Raw genomic sequence first — 18984 nt, forward strand, 5'->3', positions numbered from 1 at the left:
GAAGTCTGGTAAGCTTGACAGTGTGCTGAAATTTGGGGGTTTCTGGAGACAGTTGCGTGGGAAATAATATAATTGATGATCGTTATTATCGGCTTTTATCGTCACGGAAAAAGTACAGGATCCTACTGTGTAACACGAATAGATATGAATGCTGTTTTATCCTAGAGTGCATTCAAGTGCTAAATATATGTAAAGCAGAGGAAAGTCACATTTTGTTTTTAAAAGAACACATGAAAAGCATTAAAATCAATTAGTTTTTTTTCTTGAAACAAAGTATATGTTTCTCCTAAACTACATGTGGCACTCGACTGTTGAGGACAAAAGACCCATTTTTTTTAGCCGATGTTAATGATGCTTTAAAATACTCTGTGAAATAATAATCTTACTCAAGGACGGCGATACTTTTTAGTGCTGCGATATTATTTCAAAACTAGTGTCCCAGCACTGTTCTGTCTTGCAGATGTTTTATGGTAGGACAAAAATCAGATGAGTCATATTGTCACTTGCACGGCATTAAAGAATAACGACAGAGCCAAGAGGAGAGGGAGAGGGTGGTGAGACAGGGAGTGAGGGATATACATATTTTGCCATCCTTGGTGATAACATTAATGTCAAGGTGGAAGGGGGAAGGAAGACATCAAAGCTAATGAATATTTATGGATGCCCATAGTAAAGTGCTGTTTTAGAGTGAAGTGGGACAGAATGGCCTCATGAAGACAGCACTTTAGGGCCTACTCCAGCACAGACTGTGGCTCTATGAATATTCATTGCTCATTGTCCCAAAAACAATTTGCTTAACGCTTTTGACTTCTTTTCATCCGTAAAATGTGTGTATTTTTTTTTCCACCTATGCATGGTTTGTGCTATACAGTAGCTATCCTCACTTTTGATAGGTCTGTTACACTTTGATTCTTGGCACATATACAAAATAATGTAAAACTGGCTTTGTTGATATATACACCATAGGCACCCCGTTCCTGGTTTTCCTAATTTCCTTCAGTATCTATGAGATGTAAAATAAGAAGTTTGTCATATAGATAGTTCATCATATTCACACAGTTCAGTGACATGTTTTTCTTCATGGGACATGTGTCCCCTGTGCAGATTGTGCACATGCCATCTCGTTGCTTTTTTCTTTTGTAAGTAGGAGAGCGTGTTCATGTGACAGTCTATAACCCCATCATATGCCAGACAGCATTGTGTCCTTGAGCATATTTCACAAGATGCTCCATTCCCTCCACCTTCCCTCTACTGTGCAGTGCATTTGTCTCTAGCTGTATGAAAACTCTTTGTGTCATGCATTCTGTGTGAAAAATCAAGGTGAGAATGTAGTAGAAGAAAAACCCAGTCCAAATAGTGAGACAAGACAAAGATGAAGGAGAGAAAGAAGAAAGCATAACGTCGTAATGTTGCTATGGTTACTTGTCCCACACCACTACCAGCTCCTCCCAGAGTAAACACTGCCTGATAAGGGAACAGAAGTACAGTGCCTTTGAGTGGTGTACTGTTGTCGAATTTAGGCCTACAGCAGAACGATGACTATTCTGTGTATAAGTACTCCTATTTTACTTGTGCATGTGTTTTTGCTTTAGTAACATGTCTCAGGTGACTGTCATTTAGTTCATTGGGGGAAAAACACACTTTTACAATCGTCTTTAATGCTTATACATGTGACATTTTGACCGTCTTTTTTGTTCATGTTCAAAGAAAATTAGTCTTATTCAAAATCTACTACTCTGTACTGCACAACAAGGTGACATACTGGTTGCAGAAACCTTCTGCTGACCCCAGTGAAGCAGATTTATTGTCCAGAAAAATTGTGTATAGGTCAGCCATCCTTGAGCATGACAGTATTTTATGTACTGTAAATCACTCTGAGTTAGAATCAACAGAATACCTCCCCCCCAAAGGGGATTATTTATTTTTCATTTTAAGTGATGGAAATTATGTACATATTTCCCTTGTTGTTGTATAATGGCAGTAACTTTAATGCACTTCTTCCTTTAACATATCCTCCTCCATCTTTCTTGTTGTTATTTTTTTGGCCCTCATTAAAACCTCACACCTATAAGGGTAAGTGCCTCTTGCTGTCTAACTCTGGGGAGTCACCTCTTGACATTGGTGAATTAAGCCTTTTACCAAAACCTTGTGGACTACATGTGCCTTAGCAGACTTAAATAAATCCTGTGAGTACAGGTAACTGCTGTATTTCACAAACCTGAGGCTAAAGGAGGTGGAATTGCTCTAAAGGCAGACACATTGCGTTGCAAAGTGGGTCTCTGAAAAGGTTTAGTAATCTGATTGGCACTTTCATGCTACACTTCACATTGATAGTTAACTATTTTAACAGTATTTGTAATGTCAGCACCTGTTCACTTGTTTGAAAGCATTTGCCCCCAAATATTCTCCTCCTATTGGTTGAAAACAAATGGTCATGCCCATTCCAAGTCCAAGACGGCAACGAATTGATGGGCAGTATACAACCTTTTCAGCATTATGAATACACCACACAGTTAGTGCACTATGGGTAGCAATACTTGCAGGGTTATTATAGTTAACGAAAACGAACGAAATAACGAAAACTGAAATTGAAAAAACATTGTCGTTAACTGAAATAAATAAAAACTAAAATTAAAAGGAAGAAACGACAACTAACTAAAACTGAATTGTGAGTTTACAAAACTAACTAAAACTAACTGAAATTATAGATATTGTTATTTTTTCAAAAGTCTTGTGGATTGATATGAAATCATTTTTTTCCTCTCTCCGAGTTTAAGCTCGGAACGCCGTCGGGCAAATGGGTGCGCATGTGCGTGCGTGCGCACACCGCGCTGCTCCTCAGAGAGTCCCATGTGGAGTGTTTTTTTTTTTTTTTTTTTACTATGATAGCACAGATAGCAGCGAGTGTCTTGTTGTGGATGATGTTGTGGATGATGTACGGAACACTTCTTAGTCAGGAAAAAAAACACCAACATCAAAGTAGACCTGAGAAGCGCACACAAGGCAGCTACGGAAACCGCTATCATCCTACAAGGCAACCCGGCCTGCACCTCCAGAGAAACGTGACTACTCGTCGGGTCAACGCAGACCACAACGTTGTGTTTAGTCCTTGTGCGTTTCCGGCTACTTTATCAGTCAGATAATAACAATCAGGACTAATAATCAAAGCATCAATATAAGGACTCACAAATGTCAGCAAATTCCTGGAGGGAGCTGCTGAAACTATGGGAATGGACGTGAAGAAATGAAGAAAGTGAAAAAACAGGGACAAATATGTTTGCACCCTAAAAACTGAGCACAAAGAGCGAGGACCAAAAACCCCCCAGCACCCAACCACAAGGTAATTAACACACGCAATCCAGCTATACATGCATAAATGCGGACATGAGGTCGGACACTTCCGTAGGCTACATAGGCCGCAAAGACCCTGCAAGTCTAATTAGCGAGCATCTAACCAAGCTAGCTCCAAAACAGAAGCAGCATCAGGTGGTGAGAACATCAGGATGCAGCTGGATTTGAGCTTTGACTCCTTCAAGGAGTTTGTTTTTGTCAAACACCACATGTAGCTGTTGTTAATCTGCTGCACTGAGGCTGAACTTTATTGGGAGTTTATTGTAGAATTTATCGAGTTTTGGAGTTCATATTGTTAGCAGTTTCTCCCTGTTGATGTTCATGTGTGTCCTTAATATTACACACATTTAGCATGTAGTTCTGCTGTCTGTGAACAGTTGGTTGCTGAATTTATTTCTTTAAAGGGTATCTTTAAAGCGTACCTGATTAAGTATGAAAATACTAAAACTAATACTGAAACTAACTAAAACTAAGCATAAAACCAAAAATAAAAACTAATAAAAACGAGCAAAACCACTCTGAAAACTAACTAAAACTAACTGAATTAGAGAAAAAACAGTAAAAACTAACTAAAACTAAACTATAATGTAAAATCCAAAACTATTATAACCCTGAATACTTGTCAGTGTGAAAGCACTCATGCTCCTGATATAGCTAATGTAAGTGTAAATGTATATAATTTTAGCCTCATGTGACATAATGGTATCATAGCTGTATTTATGTGATTTACCTGAAGATGATTTCTTTTACATGTGGAACACACTGTAAATGTCAGAAATTCCGTTACATTTCTCATTTTTATGCATGAATTTTTAATCTGTATTATATAACAACAGTTTGGCCCCACTACATGCATGATGACATGATTAAAAAAAAAAAAAAAAAAAAAAAAAACTACTTTTATTTCACTTTTACTCAGTTGGTTCACAAGAATTAATAACATTAAAAGCTATGAGGTTTTGCATGTCTGGACATAATAAAAATCAAGAAAAAATTACAACCTCAGATGAGCTACAAAACATGACATATTATAGCATGTCTTATTTACTTACCAAAAATGAAGCCAAAATATAGAAGCAGTGTGTGAAAGAAACTAAGTACACCTTATTGTATCCATAGGAATTAAGAGGGTATGTAGCAGCCTGGCGCTGCTAATCAAATGCACTTGATAAACTGATCATCAGCAAGTGTGAGCACCTCTAAAAAAGCGGCTTTGGCAGTTTGCTGCTCTGGAGCATTCAAGTGTGATGACACAATGCCAAGGAGGAAAGACTCAGCAATGATCAGCAAGTGTTTATAAACCTGGGAAAGGTTATAAGCTTTTCCAAACCATCTGACATCCATCATTCTGCAGTGAGATAGATTATTAACAAGTGGAAAACATTCATGACACTTGCCAAGCCTCCCAGGAGTAGCAAATTCACCCCAAGGTCAGACTGTGTGATGCTCAGAGAAACTTTAAAAAAATCCCAAGAGCTGCATCTCAGACTCCGCAGGCCTCAGTTACATTGTTAAATGTTAATGACAGTATAATTAGAAAAAACTGAGCACGTATGGCTTGTTTGGAAGAATTGCCAGGGGAAAGCCTCTTCTCTCTAAAAAGAAAATGACAGCACAGCTTAGCTTTGCGAAACTGCATCTGAACAAACCACAAGACTTCTGGAACAATGTCTTTTGGGGAAACCAAACACAGCATATAAACACAAACACATCATACCAATTGTCAAGCACAGTGGTGGAAGGATAATGATTTGGGCTTTTTTGCTGCCACAGGAACTTGGCATCCTTGGAGTTATTGAGTGGACCACAAACTCCTCCGTATATCAAAGCATTCTAGAGTGAAATGTGAGGCCGTCTGTGTGACAGCTAACTCGTGCCCCAAAATTGGTCATGGAATTAAAAAAAAAAAAAAAAAAAAAGTTAGGTTATACATTGACTTTGGTCATATAATTACTGCTCATTGCTTAGCTTTAAACTTTGTTTTTGCATCAATCCATTGTGGTGTTGCATAGTAGCTTTGTAAAGTTTTGTAATGTGTTTATAGTATAAAGTTATGATAAAAGTAGGTGTTGCAGAGAGGCATTTTTTGAATTTCAGAGCATAGCAATATTTTTTTTTATAAGAAAAAGTGGGTATTATGCTATAAGGTTATTGGTAGAGTGGTGCAAACATTTCCCATCTCCCACACATCCTCCTCAAACCACGATTATGCAGAACCACTTGAAAGTCTTAGGTGATGGAGCTGACACGCTGAGAATACAAAAATATAGTGACTATTGAAGTAGTTTCAAGCAAAATACTAAAACACTGTATATAGAGGAGTTTTTTTTATTTTTTTGTCAGCAGTGTGTGTGTTGTGTGAGTCGAAATCAGGCTGTTGGCGGACCCTCACTGTGTCGGTGATGGTAATAGTTTGCCAGAGCCTTGGGGGAGCTTCTCAGCAGGCGATGGTGTGTTGTTTGTGTACGTGATTTTGTCTGTGTGTTTGTGTGCACATATCAGCAGGAAAGGGTAGAGAAGGCCCCACAGTGCATGTCTCAACAGCCAAGTCATCAACCCTTTTAATCCAGCCCAGCAGGGATATGTTTGTGTTTTTGACGGTGTGTGTGTTTGTGTGCATGTGTGTGTGTGTGTACATTTGAAGAACTTTGTGAGAAGTGCTGCCATGAAGTTGTTTATATTATACTCTGAGGCGTGGCAGAAAGCTGTCCAAAACATTTTCAACTAGATGTGATTTTTTTGAATAGTATATTGAACGTTTTCTCTTTTATTCTTGTCATGGTGATTTTGTTAGGTTGTGTTTGAAAATATGTCTAATGTCCAATCCAATCCCCCCCCCCCCACATCCTCTTCTCTTTTCTCTCCCCTTGCAGGACGAATGTCATAGGATGAACACTGCTGGTGGGGTGTGTCTGTCTGTGCTGTCCTCTCTCCTGGCTGTGGCTGGGGCCCTGGCTGCCGTGTCTGCCCTCGCTCTAGCTCCTCTCTCTGCCCTGGCTGAGGCTGCCTATGGGGTTGCCGATAGCGTCCCCAGCACCGGGGCAGAGGGGGCCCCCTCGCCTTTGTCCTCACCATGCTCCAGCCTTGTAGCTGGGGTGCTCTATGGCTCTTTCTCCCTAAGGGAGCTTTTTCCCTCCAGGTCTCCGGGTTGTTCCTGGTCTCTGGAAAACCCAGATCCCACCAAGTACTCCCTCTATCTCCGCTTCACCCGCCACCCTGTCATTTGCCGGACACACTCCCCCATGCTTCTTTCCCTTGACCACCACCTAGCCAATCAAAGCTGTCCCCTGCAATTACAGGCAGCCACCGCCAGAGATCAAGAAGTCATTGATCTTTGTGGCAGCCACACCAATTCAGACGGACCTTACTCCTTCCTACAGTTTGATAAGAACTTTGTCCAACTGTGTCTAACGAGACATCCAGCTGCAGATGAGCCTCAGGTATCTAAGGAATTGCTGGAGCTGAGACTGGTAGAGGTGTTACTCATTAACAACGAGAACTCCAGTCAGTTTACCTGTGGTGTACTTTGCCGATGGTTCGAGGAGTGTTTGCGCACAGATCACAATGGAGACCAGGAGGTTTCTGATGGGGATGGTTGTGGGATGACCCAGACAGGCTGTATTTGTCCAAATCACAACATTATGGCACCACCTGTTCCTCTGCTGCCAGAGACGCCACACAGTTTCAGTAATGGGTCACTGGCACCTGATGACTGTTGCGTCACCGAACTGCATTCCAATGATGCGATCGCCATAGCACCCCGAGATGTCCGACAAGGTAGGATCATGTTTCTTATGAGTATGACAGGAGATGGTGTTTCAGTGCTGTTCCTGCGATCTTCAGTGGATCACACATGAGCACACATCTCTGTGCATCCCTGCACACAAAATTATTTGTGCCTTGTAACACAATATGCAATAACACAAACCTCCAAGGCACAAGATGACCCAAACATTGTTAGTTGTTGGCCCTGTGCATCCAGCTTGGAGTGACGAATGGACAAAAGTTTGTCTCGTTATCCTGGCTTTTTATATCACCTCAGGGGGGAGTCACATTCCTCTGCTTGACAGAGAATGTATTATTTGAATGTTGTCTTTTGCATGTTGGCCTTTAATTAAAAAATGAAGCAGTTCAAAGGAGGCCCTTTAAACCTTCCATCAAAAGATTTGTAGTGCCTGACAGAAATTCAGCCTTTTGATCTATATTTTAGAGATTCCCCCATGTGGCCAGGAGGTGGGGCTCCCATGACTTCAGTTTACATTATTGCGTGTGTGTGTGTGTGTGCTTGTGCTTGTGTGTATATCCATCCACTGAAAATGCTAGGACTAGATCAGATTGGACAATATGCAAATTGTCTTTTATACATCAATGAATTAGACACGAAGAAGACAATCCCCTCATGCACAATACACACGGAAATTTGTTTGCATGCATGCATCCACATAAATCTGTTTTCTGCCTGCAAGCAACACAGATAAGTGCTTAATCCAAACAGAAATGGACAAGTACTTGTGCTAAAGCTTTCTAATCATTTTACTTCATCACTGCCACAAGAGTATTTAGTCCAATGTAATTAAATTAGAACAATATAGAGGTGCATGTGATATAAAGAGATGGAGTTTGCCTTTCAGGTCACATAATTGCATAATAATTTTCCTTTGGGCGCCTCATAAGCATGTTTGCAGTCTGAACATTAATAATTAGAACCAGGTTATTGCTAGGCTTGGCCTGCTTTTAACAACACACTAACGCACATACTAAGAGCTCTAGGGAGAGTTTTACCTTGGCGGTGGGAAGGTTATCGTCCTTTGGATTTCATCAGCAGGGGAGCATTTATCATCTCATAACCTCATTGAGCATGAAAAGGGTATACTTAAGGCAGATTAAGGAAGTAAGTCATTTACCATTTTGTCTTGACCTGATGTACTATTGCTTGAGAAAGTGCCACTTAACTGTTTTGGCCAAAAGTCAGATAATGCAACCCCGTTAATTAATTCTAAGTGTTGCATTGATATCCAACTTATGTCAGTGTCCTGAAAAACGCCATTATTTTTGTGTCACTTCCATGAGACTGATTTTGCTGACATATTGATTAGCAGCCAGATGTATGGTTTGGAGATGGTGACAGAGTTGAAGATGCTAAGATTTTTATTGGGAGTGGCCAGGAGGGACAGAAGTGATTAGAATGGAGTGTATCAGGAGGGTTAGAAATGAGAACATCAGATGGACAACCCAGGTTGAGCAGATTGAAGACAAAGTTATAGAGGCAAGGCTGAGATTGTTTGGACATGTGAAGAGGAGGGATAGTGGCTATACTGGACAAAGGGTGTTGAAGATGGAGCTGCCGGGCAGGAGGAAAAGAGAAAGATCACAGATAAGATTCAATGCTGTAGTGAAGGAGGACATGCAGAGGGTTGATGTGACAGACAGGGATACTAGAGATAGGGTGGGATGGAGGCAGATGATCCACTGTGGCAACCCTAAAGGGTGCTGCTTAAATAAGAAGATGATTGACTAGCAACCGGTCACTCTCCACTCTTACAGGATGTCCTGTACTGCCTGCATTTTAATGTAAATAGTTGTATATAAATTTGTTATTTGCTAAATTTGTACACTATACAGTCAAGTGAGGTGCTTAAAAAACTGACACCAAACATGGCAAGGTAAGCAGTTTTTAAGGCAAAATATAAAGGCTAAATCAAAGTAGTCAAAACGGCCAATTATACCCTATACTCCAAATAGGGCAAAAAAATAAATAAATAATAATAATCACATCTCCCTCAAAACCTATTGGGTCCATGTGATATTCAGTACACAGTTGTGGAGGGCCAAGAACAAATGCCTAACTGGCATCCAGATTATGGATTTGCAGGCTACTTGAATTTAACATGGGAAACTCCATTTAACGCATATGTTTGACCATATCTCAGCTAAAAAAAAAAAAGTCACATCATCCTCATTTGTTGCAGTAAAAAGCATATATCACTATTCTCCATGGACATGTAACATTTGATCGGGACACGATCCGGATACTTTTCACTTACTATCAGTCCAATCCCTTAATGCCCCTATTATTGCCAACACAACAAATCGCATATGTTTGAAAACTATATTACTTCAACTTTTTAAACCTTGGAAAATTATGGGTATGGACAATAGGACCTATGTGTTATCTTGGTGATTCAATTTTTGGAGAGTAACATGTTTGTGAGACAGACAACATTCGGATGCTAAAACATCTGCCGGTGGCAGGGTTTGGTGTGGGCACCATGTTTTTGCAAACCTTATTTTAATTGAAATTAGAAAATAACATTTTATTATATTATTGTTTTATTATTAGAGTACTCTCCATTTGAATACCCCAGGCAAAGAAAATTACAGGCCAGCCGTTGCATGTAGAAAATGTTTCCCGACTAGTTCCTCTTTTTGCAATAATTGCCCTTAAATGTTAAAATTACTGTAAATCCAGGATGGCGCCGTCAGGGGAACAACCATAATTTTGCCTTTACTCTGCTCCTCTCCTGTCCCCTTTCTGTCTACTGAAAGATAAACAATTTTGCCCTCGCTGAGTCAGACTCTCAAAAACAAAGCTTAAATGCCAGCTTTCTCCTTCGTGCCAGTCCACTTTTTACCTTAATGCATGGTTGCCAACTTTCAACTGTCAGTTGTAGTGAGACTCACACACTGACTTTAAATTCAAGACACAAAAAATCTTTTTATTTTTGGCTTTAGTAAACAGGGCAGTCTCCTAACCTTAGAGAAACATCTGTATTAAAAAAAAAAAGGAAAAAAAAAGATTTAAAAATAAAACTGTTACTCTGTGACAGCTTATCATAAATGCATTCAACTCTTGGAGATGTATCTCCTGTATGGATTGTATTGCAATAAATTTCATGCCCAACCAGAATTAGTACACAATCACTGGTGAATCTTAAAAAAACCTTTTAAAGTTCTGTTGACTCAACTGAAATACATAAAAACTGTATTTTTCTCATTATTATGTGTTGGTGCTTTAACAAAAAAAAAAAAAGAAGGAGTGGAGTCCCCCTATTTGGCGTAAGAGTCGGGAAATTAGGGAAAAAGCATATAAAAACAAGCACATCAAAGAAGAAGGAAAAATTGGCAACGCTGCCCTAACTCGTGATGAAATAAGGCAGGGGCTGCCAACTCACGATGGAAACTCGTGATTAGCAAATATACTTTGGATCTTTCTTAATAAATTTTACATGAGCAATCCACTGGACATCTAATTAGTTGAACTCACAGCTTCAGCTTCTGAAAGTAACAATTCAATAGATCTTTCCCTTGAACTTGACAAAACAATCTAGTCACACTGATTTATGCAGATTTTAACACGCCTGGGATAAATACATGAAATAAATGTATGAGAAATAACACGGGTCAGCAGAACCTTCCTATTTGTAATGAATTAAAGTCAAACTTAACAGTTCTTTCGCTTTAACAGAAGACATTTATGAACCTGATTTACATTTTTACCCTACTTGAAACAGAAATCTTGTTTATCTCAAACAATATATGATGGCATTTTTATACGATGAGTACAACCAGGACAGTGATCAAATTGTACTTTATATGGCCTAGGGTGTGGGGGAATGTTATTACTCAGTGCCAGAGGCTTCTAATTATTTGTTTGTTTGTTTTTAAAAAAAGCCTGTTTGTCCACCGAGTTGGAAAAGAAAGAGTATTATAGTGACAGCTTGCTAAACCGGGTCTCTAGTGCCACATATGTGTGTTTTCCATACAGTAGGTGTCTCAGTGAATGCTGCCACTTCTGAGAGTAACAGTAGATATTAAATTCAACAAACTTGTTTGCAGAATATGAAATCCCCTATGTCCACACTGTCTCTTTGAGGAGGAAACTAAACAGTAATAATGACTCAACTCTCAAATCTAACATTCTCAAATTTGCTGTGAATGTTTCATATGGCTGGGAGCATGGAAAACAATACAAACAGACTTCTTTTCCAGTTTAATAAACATTTAACAGTAGGCTTTTCCTCAGCGGCTGTTCTATTTACTCTACACCGTTAGACTTACACATGACCTGCAATGCATAAATCTCCATATCAGCACGAAGGAAACATGCAGCACATTGATGGTTTTTAAGTGGGCCGCAGCATTCTTGACTTTGGGAACCACTGGCCTGGGTTATTTATCTCAGGCCCTTTACATGTTCTATTTTTGTCATACTTTTCTGAAAATGAAAATATGGCAGCCAAGTCCACTTTGTACAATAATCAAATGCATATACTGTACAGATTTCTATTGCAGTAGACAGTAATATAGAGGGCATTGTTCCTGCAAATTTACAGGAACCAGTGAATTACACGACCCACTTCTTAAAGATAAATAGAGAGAAACCACTGATCCTGATCCAACCAATTCTAAATGGTGTGCCATCCATATACATGATATCTACATAGCAATGAGAGAATATATGAAATCCCCAAAGGAACTCTCAAATAATATACCCTCAGTGTGGGAGTGTTTAGTTCATGTTGGGTTCAAATTGTAATTTTGTTGCTTGATTTAGTGCCTAAGGTCCGACCTTCATGTATTCATGCAACCTGCATACGTGCCAGCTACAGAACTACTTGTGTCATTGTGATGGATGCCGGATGGCTTCTCCATGTGTGAGAAGTGTAAGGATTAAGACCTTGTCGTGTCACCTCGTGGCTTCCACCACACTTGCCAGCAGCTTCTTCCTCACCTAAAGCAAAAGCGGCAATAAACAGCAGATTTATCTTACCGTGGTACACTATATTTCTTAATATCATGAACCGTTCCGGATTCTGGGGACATAAGGATGTCTCATTTATGTGAGAGATAGCTTTACAGAGAGTATGAAGCTAACATCATTGTTTTCTGTCATTCATCAATCATTTGTGAGAAAATTACACCATCCTGTGTGTGTTGGCTCATTCATCATATTACAGCATTACTGTGGTTGCCCTTTAATTTAATTAGTAGGCATGCACATATTGAATTGGAGCGCTAAGTAGAAGCTCCGTTCTCAGGTTTGCAGCTAAGGCTGTAATTTGGTGCTGGTTTTTCTTTGTTATTCATCGTATTATTTGCAGTTGTTGTTATTAAGACTGAAAAGACTGGTGTTGCAAGCACAGAGAAGTGCCAGTTTAAATGATGTCCTCTTTAGAAAATGCTACAGGATGCAGCTTCAAGCTAGCCTTAAACAGTACCAATCTCTGTTCTCCATGCCAAGAAGTCGGAAGTCTATTATTTTTAAAGAAATAAAATAAGTCCTTCATGAATTGCATTGGTTGCATTTTACTTAAATGTAACATGGTTTATATATATTGTCCCTCTTATTCAAATAAATCTAAAAAACAATAATGTAGTTTTGCCATTTTACTTTACCTTTACTTCTAAAAGAAGCCAAGCCTTTACAGTAAATGCCAGCACTTTGTTGTTATGGGTCTTGAATCACAGAAATAAGCTCTAAAATGGTCTCTTCAAAATGATTTTAAAGGGCTGCTAGAATGTTAGCAGACTTTTTTTTTTTTCTCTTGCTTTTCTTTTTCTTTCTTTTAGTTTGGCACTGGAGTGGAAGCAAAGTTCAACCCAAAAATATAGGAAAGAAGCAGCTGAAGAAATGTCCATTGCCTCCAGTGAATGTGCAATCTGGCTTTGTGCTGTCATGACACATTCAGGTCATGGTTCTAATGTCCACCAGCAGTGTTTACAGATGCAGGAGAGCAAGGACAGCTGGACTGAATTGAATTTTTCTTACTTTAAAGTGACTTTTATTAGATACAGTAGTACGATGTCAGTGAGGATTCATTTCTTTAATAATCAAATATGAAAGAGATCTGCATAAGAAAATGTGTTGAACTTTCATAAGTTATTGTAAAAAAGCATCGATTTGTAGGTACATATATATATATATATATATATATATATATATATATAATTTTTTTTTTTTTTTTCCCTGATATAGCGCACCATTACCCCTTTTTCCACACTCATTCTTTATATTTTGGCAGTAAAATGGGAAGAAGGCGCAGTGATTTACTCAAACATGAAAATATACATGGAAACAGAGTATATACAGCAAAGACAGTTTGAACAATTCTAAAGAGCATGAAAGTCAGTATTTGGTATGACCACCTTAATTCTTCAACACAGCCAGTCCAGGCTGCCTGAGTGAGTCCACACTCAGGCAGCTTTCTTGTCATTTCTTTACGTTCTCTTTAGGAATAGTTTTCCAGGTTTCTTGAAGGACATTCAAAGTTCTCCTTTGGATGTTGGCTGCCTTTTAGTCCGTTCTCCATGATCCCACACTGCTTCAATAATATTGAGGTCTGGGCTCTCTACAGTGTGTGTGTGTGTTTTGTTTGAATCCAGGTAGGTTTTTACTGCAGTGGTAGTGTGTTTGGGATTATTACCATCCTGAAAAATGAAGCTGTTGCCAATCAGACACTTTCACTGTACTTTTCTGTTTTCATAATTCCATCAGTTCTGATAATATCCCCAACACCACTGGCTGAACCGCAGCCCCAAACCATGACAGAGTCTCCACCGTGTTTACAGATGGCTGTAGACACTCACTGTTGTGCCTCTCTGCTGTCCTCCTCTCTATGTATTGATGATCTTTTGGCCAAAATGTTCAAATTTGGGGTTGTCACTCCATCGGAGCTGTTGCCACTGATTTTTAGTCGAGTTCTTATGTAATTTGGCGTATGTCAGCTTTTTCTACCTGTTTCTGTTCCTTGAGAATGGCTTCTTGACAGCCACTCTTTCACTGAGACTATTTCTGATGAGGCTTCTGCAAACAGTCGATGAATCAACTGAAGGGGCAAATGCATCTCTCAGCTCCTGTGTCAGGTCTTTGCTGGATTTTTTTCCTATTTCTTAAGGACATGATTTTCAGATATTGCATATCTACCTGCCACCACTTATTTTTGTTCTTGAATTGTCTAGTTTCCTAAAGCTTTTTAAGGACACGCTGCACACCATGCAGAGATATGCCACGTTTTCAGCTGATAGCTTTTTGGGAATCACCTTGTTGGTGCAAAAACACCATTTTATGGCTATCAAACTGTTATCTTTTTTTGTAGATTTGACTTAAGAAATGGAAATAAATGATGAGTTTTTGCAACAATGCTTTAAGATACAATTTAAAATTGGCTTTTCGCTAAGTTCTCTGTCATGTGTAAACGCAACACTGGTTCATCACTTGAATTAGGTGCCTTTTGTATGCTTGAATGATACATGGGTCAGTGAAGACTTTTTCACACTGCTGTAGTATAATATTTCACTATGCTTAGTTATAGATAATCCACTTTATAGCAAGTCTGCATACTTAAATATTGACATCTGAATTACTGTGAGTAAGATGTCCTTAATTTCCATACACGCTTCATTACCCAGCTGCCAAAAGGTCACTTTGCCGGACATCTGCCTTAATCTCTTCACACATCCATATTACATACTAGAGTCTCTCTCTCTCTCTGTCTCTCTCTTTCACACACACACACACACACACACACACACACATACACACACACACACACACACACACACACACACACACACACACACACACACACACACACACACACACACACACACTTACAACACTTCAATTCACTGGGAATTCATATTAGCACAGGTACAGGTTGCAGATTATGTCATATGCATGTGGTAGGGGTGGGGGGGGTACATAGAAAGGACGAATTTAGAGAGGAAACTGGGATTTGACGTGAGCTCTGGGGACCAGATCACCCTTGCATTGAGCAGAAACCAGTGGTCCGTTACTTAAACACAAACACACACACACACACACACACACACACACACACACACACACACACACACACACACACACACACACACACACACACTCAGTGAGCTCATCCCTCTCCTCATGGAATACTATCGCTTCTTGGTAATTAGAGCAGAGAGAAGTGTGTGCATTTTCTTGTGTATCTTCAGCAACACGAGTAAAATGTGTTTATTTTCAGAGTGTGCTGGTACACTGTATCTACATACAGGTGTTTGCATACCCCTTCACCCAAACACATACAAACACAATGAAAAATGCAGGCACATGCCGTGGCTCATGGCAGAGAGTAATTGCATGCCGTGCAGTACAGTAGCTGTGGAGATTTTTTTTTTTTTTCCCAAAAAGAATGAAGCTCAGATATATGTGTGTGTATTTGTGTGTGTGAAAGACTGTGGCAGCAGAATTAGTATTCTGAGCACATGGGCTATGACTCTTACTGAACGGGCTCAGCACTGAGCCCCTTTATGCTCCAGCAAAGGCCCAAACGCTGACACAAACACACACACACATACATACACCTTGTCATTTAAATCCTTTCCCATTTACTCAACAGATTGCTTCAGATCAGTATGGATTGGAATATGGTTCACAAGCCAAACTTCTGCTGATGCCATTAAATATGTCACAGATCAAAATCATATTGTATATTTTGTAATTTCCAATAAATAGACCTCTTTGTTCATTTTTTTTCAAATGGCACAATACATTTGCATACTATGCATGCTTGCTTGACTCCTACATATTGTACTTTTTCACTATGTCTTATTTTTCCTCCCACCACAGCCATCTGCATGTATAGAACCAAGATGTTTATTGCCAGTTTTTGACACAGATTCTTTAAAAAAAATTCTGATTTTAAAAATTCAGAAGAATTCAGAATTTAAAAATTCTGTTAGAATTCAATAGTATGAGTTGTGTGAATGTGTGATATTACAGGTGTTAACTCCAAAACAAAACCACTTATAATAGACAATTTTGGGCTGTATCAATCCTCCTTGAGTTCTGTAACTCTTCTCCAATTAGTGTCTTCAGATATCTTGCTGCATTCGAATTGTATCCATTGTTGTGTCCAGTGCATTGGTTAGCCTTGTGAGTTTAGAGAGAAAATGTAGAATGTTTTACCATGTTATACAACAGGTTATAAACTATAAATGATCCATAACTAGGTAAGCATGTTGACTTTTTAACAGCAAAGCATTAAACTCTCCCAGACACCAATTTGCTTTAAGAAATTGCTAATAGATTCTCCAAGCGCATACAGTACTAGACTAATACCAGCTTACTGAGAGCAAAAGAAAAAGACTGAAGACTCACAAATCACATAAAACTGCACACACACACAAACACACACACACACACACACAAAAAAATGAAAATAGACAGAGAATATAGTACAGCAGTTTCAATATCCTGGCCCGTGTTCCAAATGCCTTTCAGATCCCAGTGGTGACTGGTCGAGGGGATAGAATGAGGGGCAAAGGTTGGTGCTGAATTAGGTCCATCACTCTGTCTGCACCTAATGAAAGTTGTATGATGTTAGGAGGCGAGCGAAGGCAGAGTAAAATTGTGAGCAGGATATTTTAGGCCAGCGGAAGTTTTGAGCGACATGTGAGAAGATGAAGTGAAGCGAGGGAGATGTGGTTAAGGCACCAGTGGGCCAAATTAGCTAACCTCTAGAGAGCCCCTATCCCATGCATACACGCCATTTGAGATTTTGTGCATTGTGTAGTGTGTGTGTGTGTGTGTGTGTGAAGGAGAGAGAGTAGAGAGTGCGAGAGTGAGGGCGAGCGCCTATGATGTTTGTGTGTGAATGAGTGGATGACGAAAAGCCTCAGAGCTGCAGTGTCTCTCAGAAGGCTCTTGCAGCTTTAGAGTGGCCATAGAGTGATTCGTTGATAATGGAATACAATGATATATTACAGCACAGACACCCATACACACTCACATAGTCTGTATCATTCTCTGGCCCAGTGACTCCCTAGTCAAGCTCCAATGACTTCATGTGATCGATTAACTGCGGAAAATAGACAGGCATCCCACAGAGCACCTGTGCCCACGGTCATGTGACACAGTCCCCACAGGAGGCTAGTGCATGTGCATGTGTACTTATGTGCAATTGTCTGTTGGACTTCCAGTTGTGTGATGAGATTAAAAAAACAAAACAAAAAAAAGAAATTCCAATGTCAAACTCCAACCATGCAAATCTCTGTGACAGGTTTGACATTTTGCATCAAACATCAGTCTCTGTAGTTTTTTAAAAAGTAAAAAATACTAAAAAAAAAAAAAAAAATATGTCGGTGTGACACTGCATGCTGATTTTCAAACACACACCCCTGCGTTGTTTTGGCAACAGTGACATTTCATGTGCACAAAATGTTGACATGCAGTTTGGAGGGTAGCATCTGATTTAAGCAGCTATCCGTGGGAAGTGAACGGCGGCTCACCTACATGACAAGATTCTTTTGTTTCTCTGTTTTGCGCAGGCAAACATCTCTGGACTAAAACTCATTTACAGCTTCAGTCTGTGACGAGAAAAAAAAAAAAAAAGGCTGTGAACTTGTCAACAAAAGGCTTAACCTACATACGGTTGCAATTTGATCCATTGAATTACTGTAGCTTTATAGCTTTGCACAGTGGACCATGTGATTCTCATGTGGCTATGGGCACCAATTCCACTCCCAGCAATCCAACTGCATTCCAACACACACACAGGTGAAATAGCAGCTTCACTGATAAACAGCCCTTTGGACCTTTTGCTAAAAACACGACATTGTGCATAACATTGAGGACACAAAAAAAAGTAAAAATGCTTTGTCCTTACTCACAAAACATTTGTTTTAATAAACCTGTATGTCTCACATCTATATCAGCTCGCTTTAGTGTTCTTCTCCTCTGACTTTCTTTGCTGCATACCTTTGTTGATCAGTGTAACGGCACGAATTGTGTTAGGAAGCTTGTATTTCCTCAGCGCTTTTTCATACACTCATGTTATGGCTGGGTGTTGTTTGTGGGATTTTTTTTTTTTTTTTTTAAGGCGTATCGATAAAATTTGAAATGAGAAAGAGGATGAGACAATAGAGTTCATATCAGTTTCATTTTGTGGCATTGCACAAGCATTTTCTCCTCCAACTTGTGGAACCCTGCCCCTACTCTCTGTGCCTCTCCAGCCCCACTTGCCACACAGCACTCATCGAACCGAGAATAATAAGTGAAGTCAAACATAATATTAAAATGTGCTAAAACACAGTAGCTGATGATCTTCCACTGTGTGACTTTAGTGTTTTAACATGTTAGTTTGGATTCATCCAGCCCTTCAGAACACCAAAGCAAAGGAAGCCACAGTAAAAGAGCAGCTCCTGTATTACTCCAAGACTCGACTACTATAATTATGATCTATCACATATATAAGACCTCATAGTATTATATTACACTAACAGATAATTTTGTTCTTGAAGTACAAGGTAACTGGTCATTTCTCCCATTTTACTTTATTGTCCAAACATAGAATGGGATGCAGAGCCGCTCTCCTGCGCAACCAGGTCAGTGTTTGTGTTTATGTCTCTGGAGCTTGAAAAAGGCGACTGGACTTCTTTTTGTTTCTTGAAGACGTTTCACCTCTCATCCGAAAGGCTTCTTCAGTTCTCAACCAAAAGGTGGAGAGACCCAGGTATTTAAACCCCTGTGGGCGTAGTCCCCTGGAGGTTGTTATGACCCTCTATTGATCATGTGCGTGAACACATGTGCCCAGGTGTGAAGGGGGCGTGGGTCATATTTAATCATATTTTTGTGTTTATGAGATAGTGACTCTC

General features: G+C 39.5%; 1 protein-coding gene across 1 annotated transcript in view; it reads left to right on the forward strand.

The window, feature by feature from the left end:
* adgrb2 (adhesion G protein-coupled receptor B2) overlaps positions 1-18984 on the forward strand; it is a 257223-nt gene that overhangs the window by 74493 nt on the left and 163746 nt on the right. The window contains exon 2 of the mRNA XM_030740517.1: positions 6225-7128. Within this exon, the coding sequence (XP_030596377.1) occupies positions 6240-7128 (889 nt within the window). The 5' untranslated portion in view covers positions 6225-6239. The remainder of the gene's footprint in view (positions 1-6224; positions 7129-18984) is intronic.

The sequence above is a fragment of the Archocentrus centrarchus genome, chromosome 11 (assembly GCF_007364275.1).
Source record: "Archocentrus centrarchus isolate MPI-CPG fArcCen1 chromosome 11, fArcCen1, whole genome shotgun sequence".
Taxonomy (NCBI): Eukaryota; Metazoa; Chordata; class Actinopteri; order Cichliformes; family Cichlidae; genus Archocentrus; species Archocentrus centrarchus.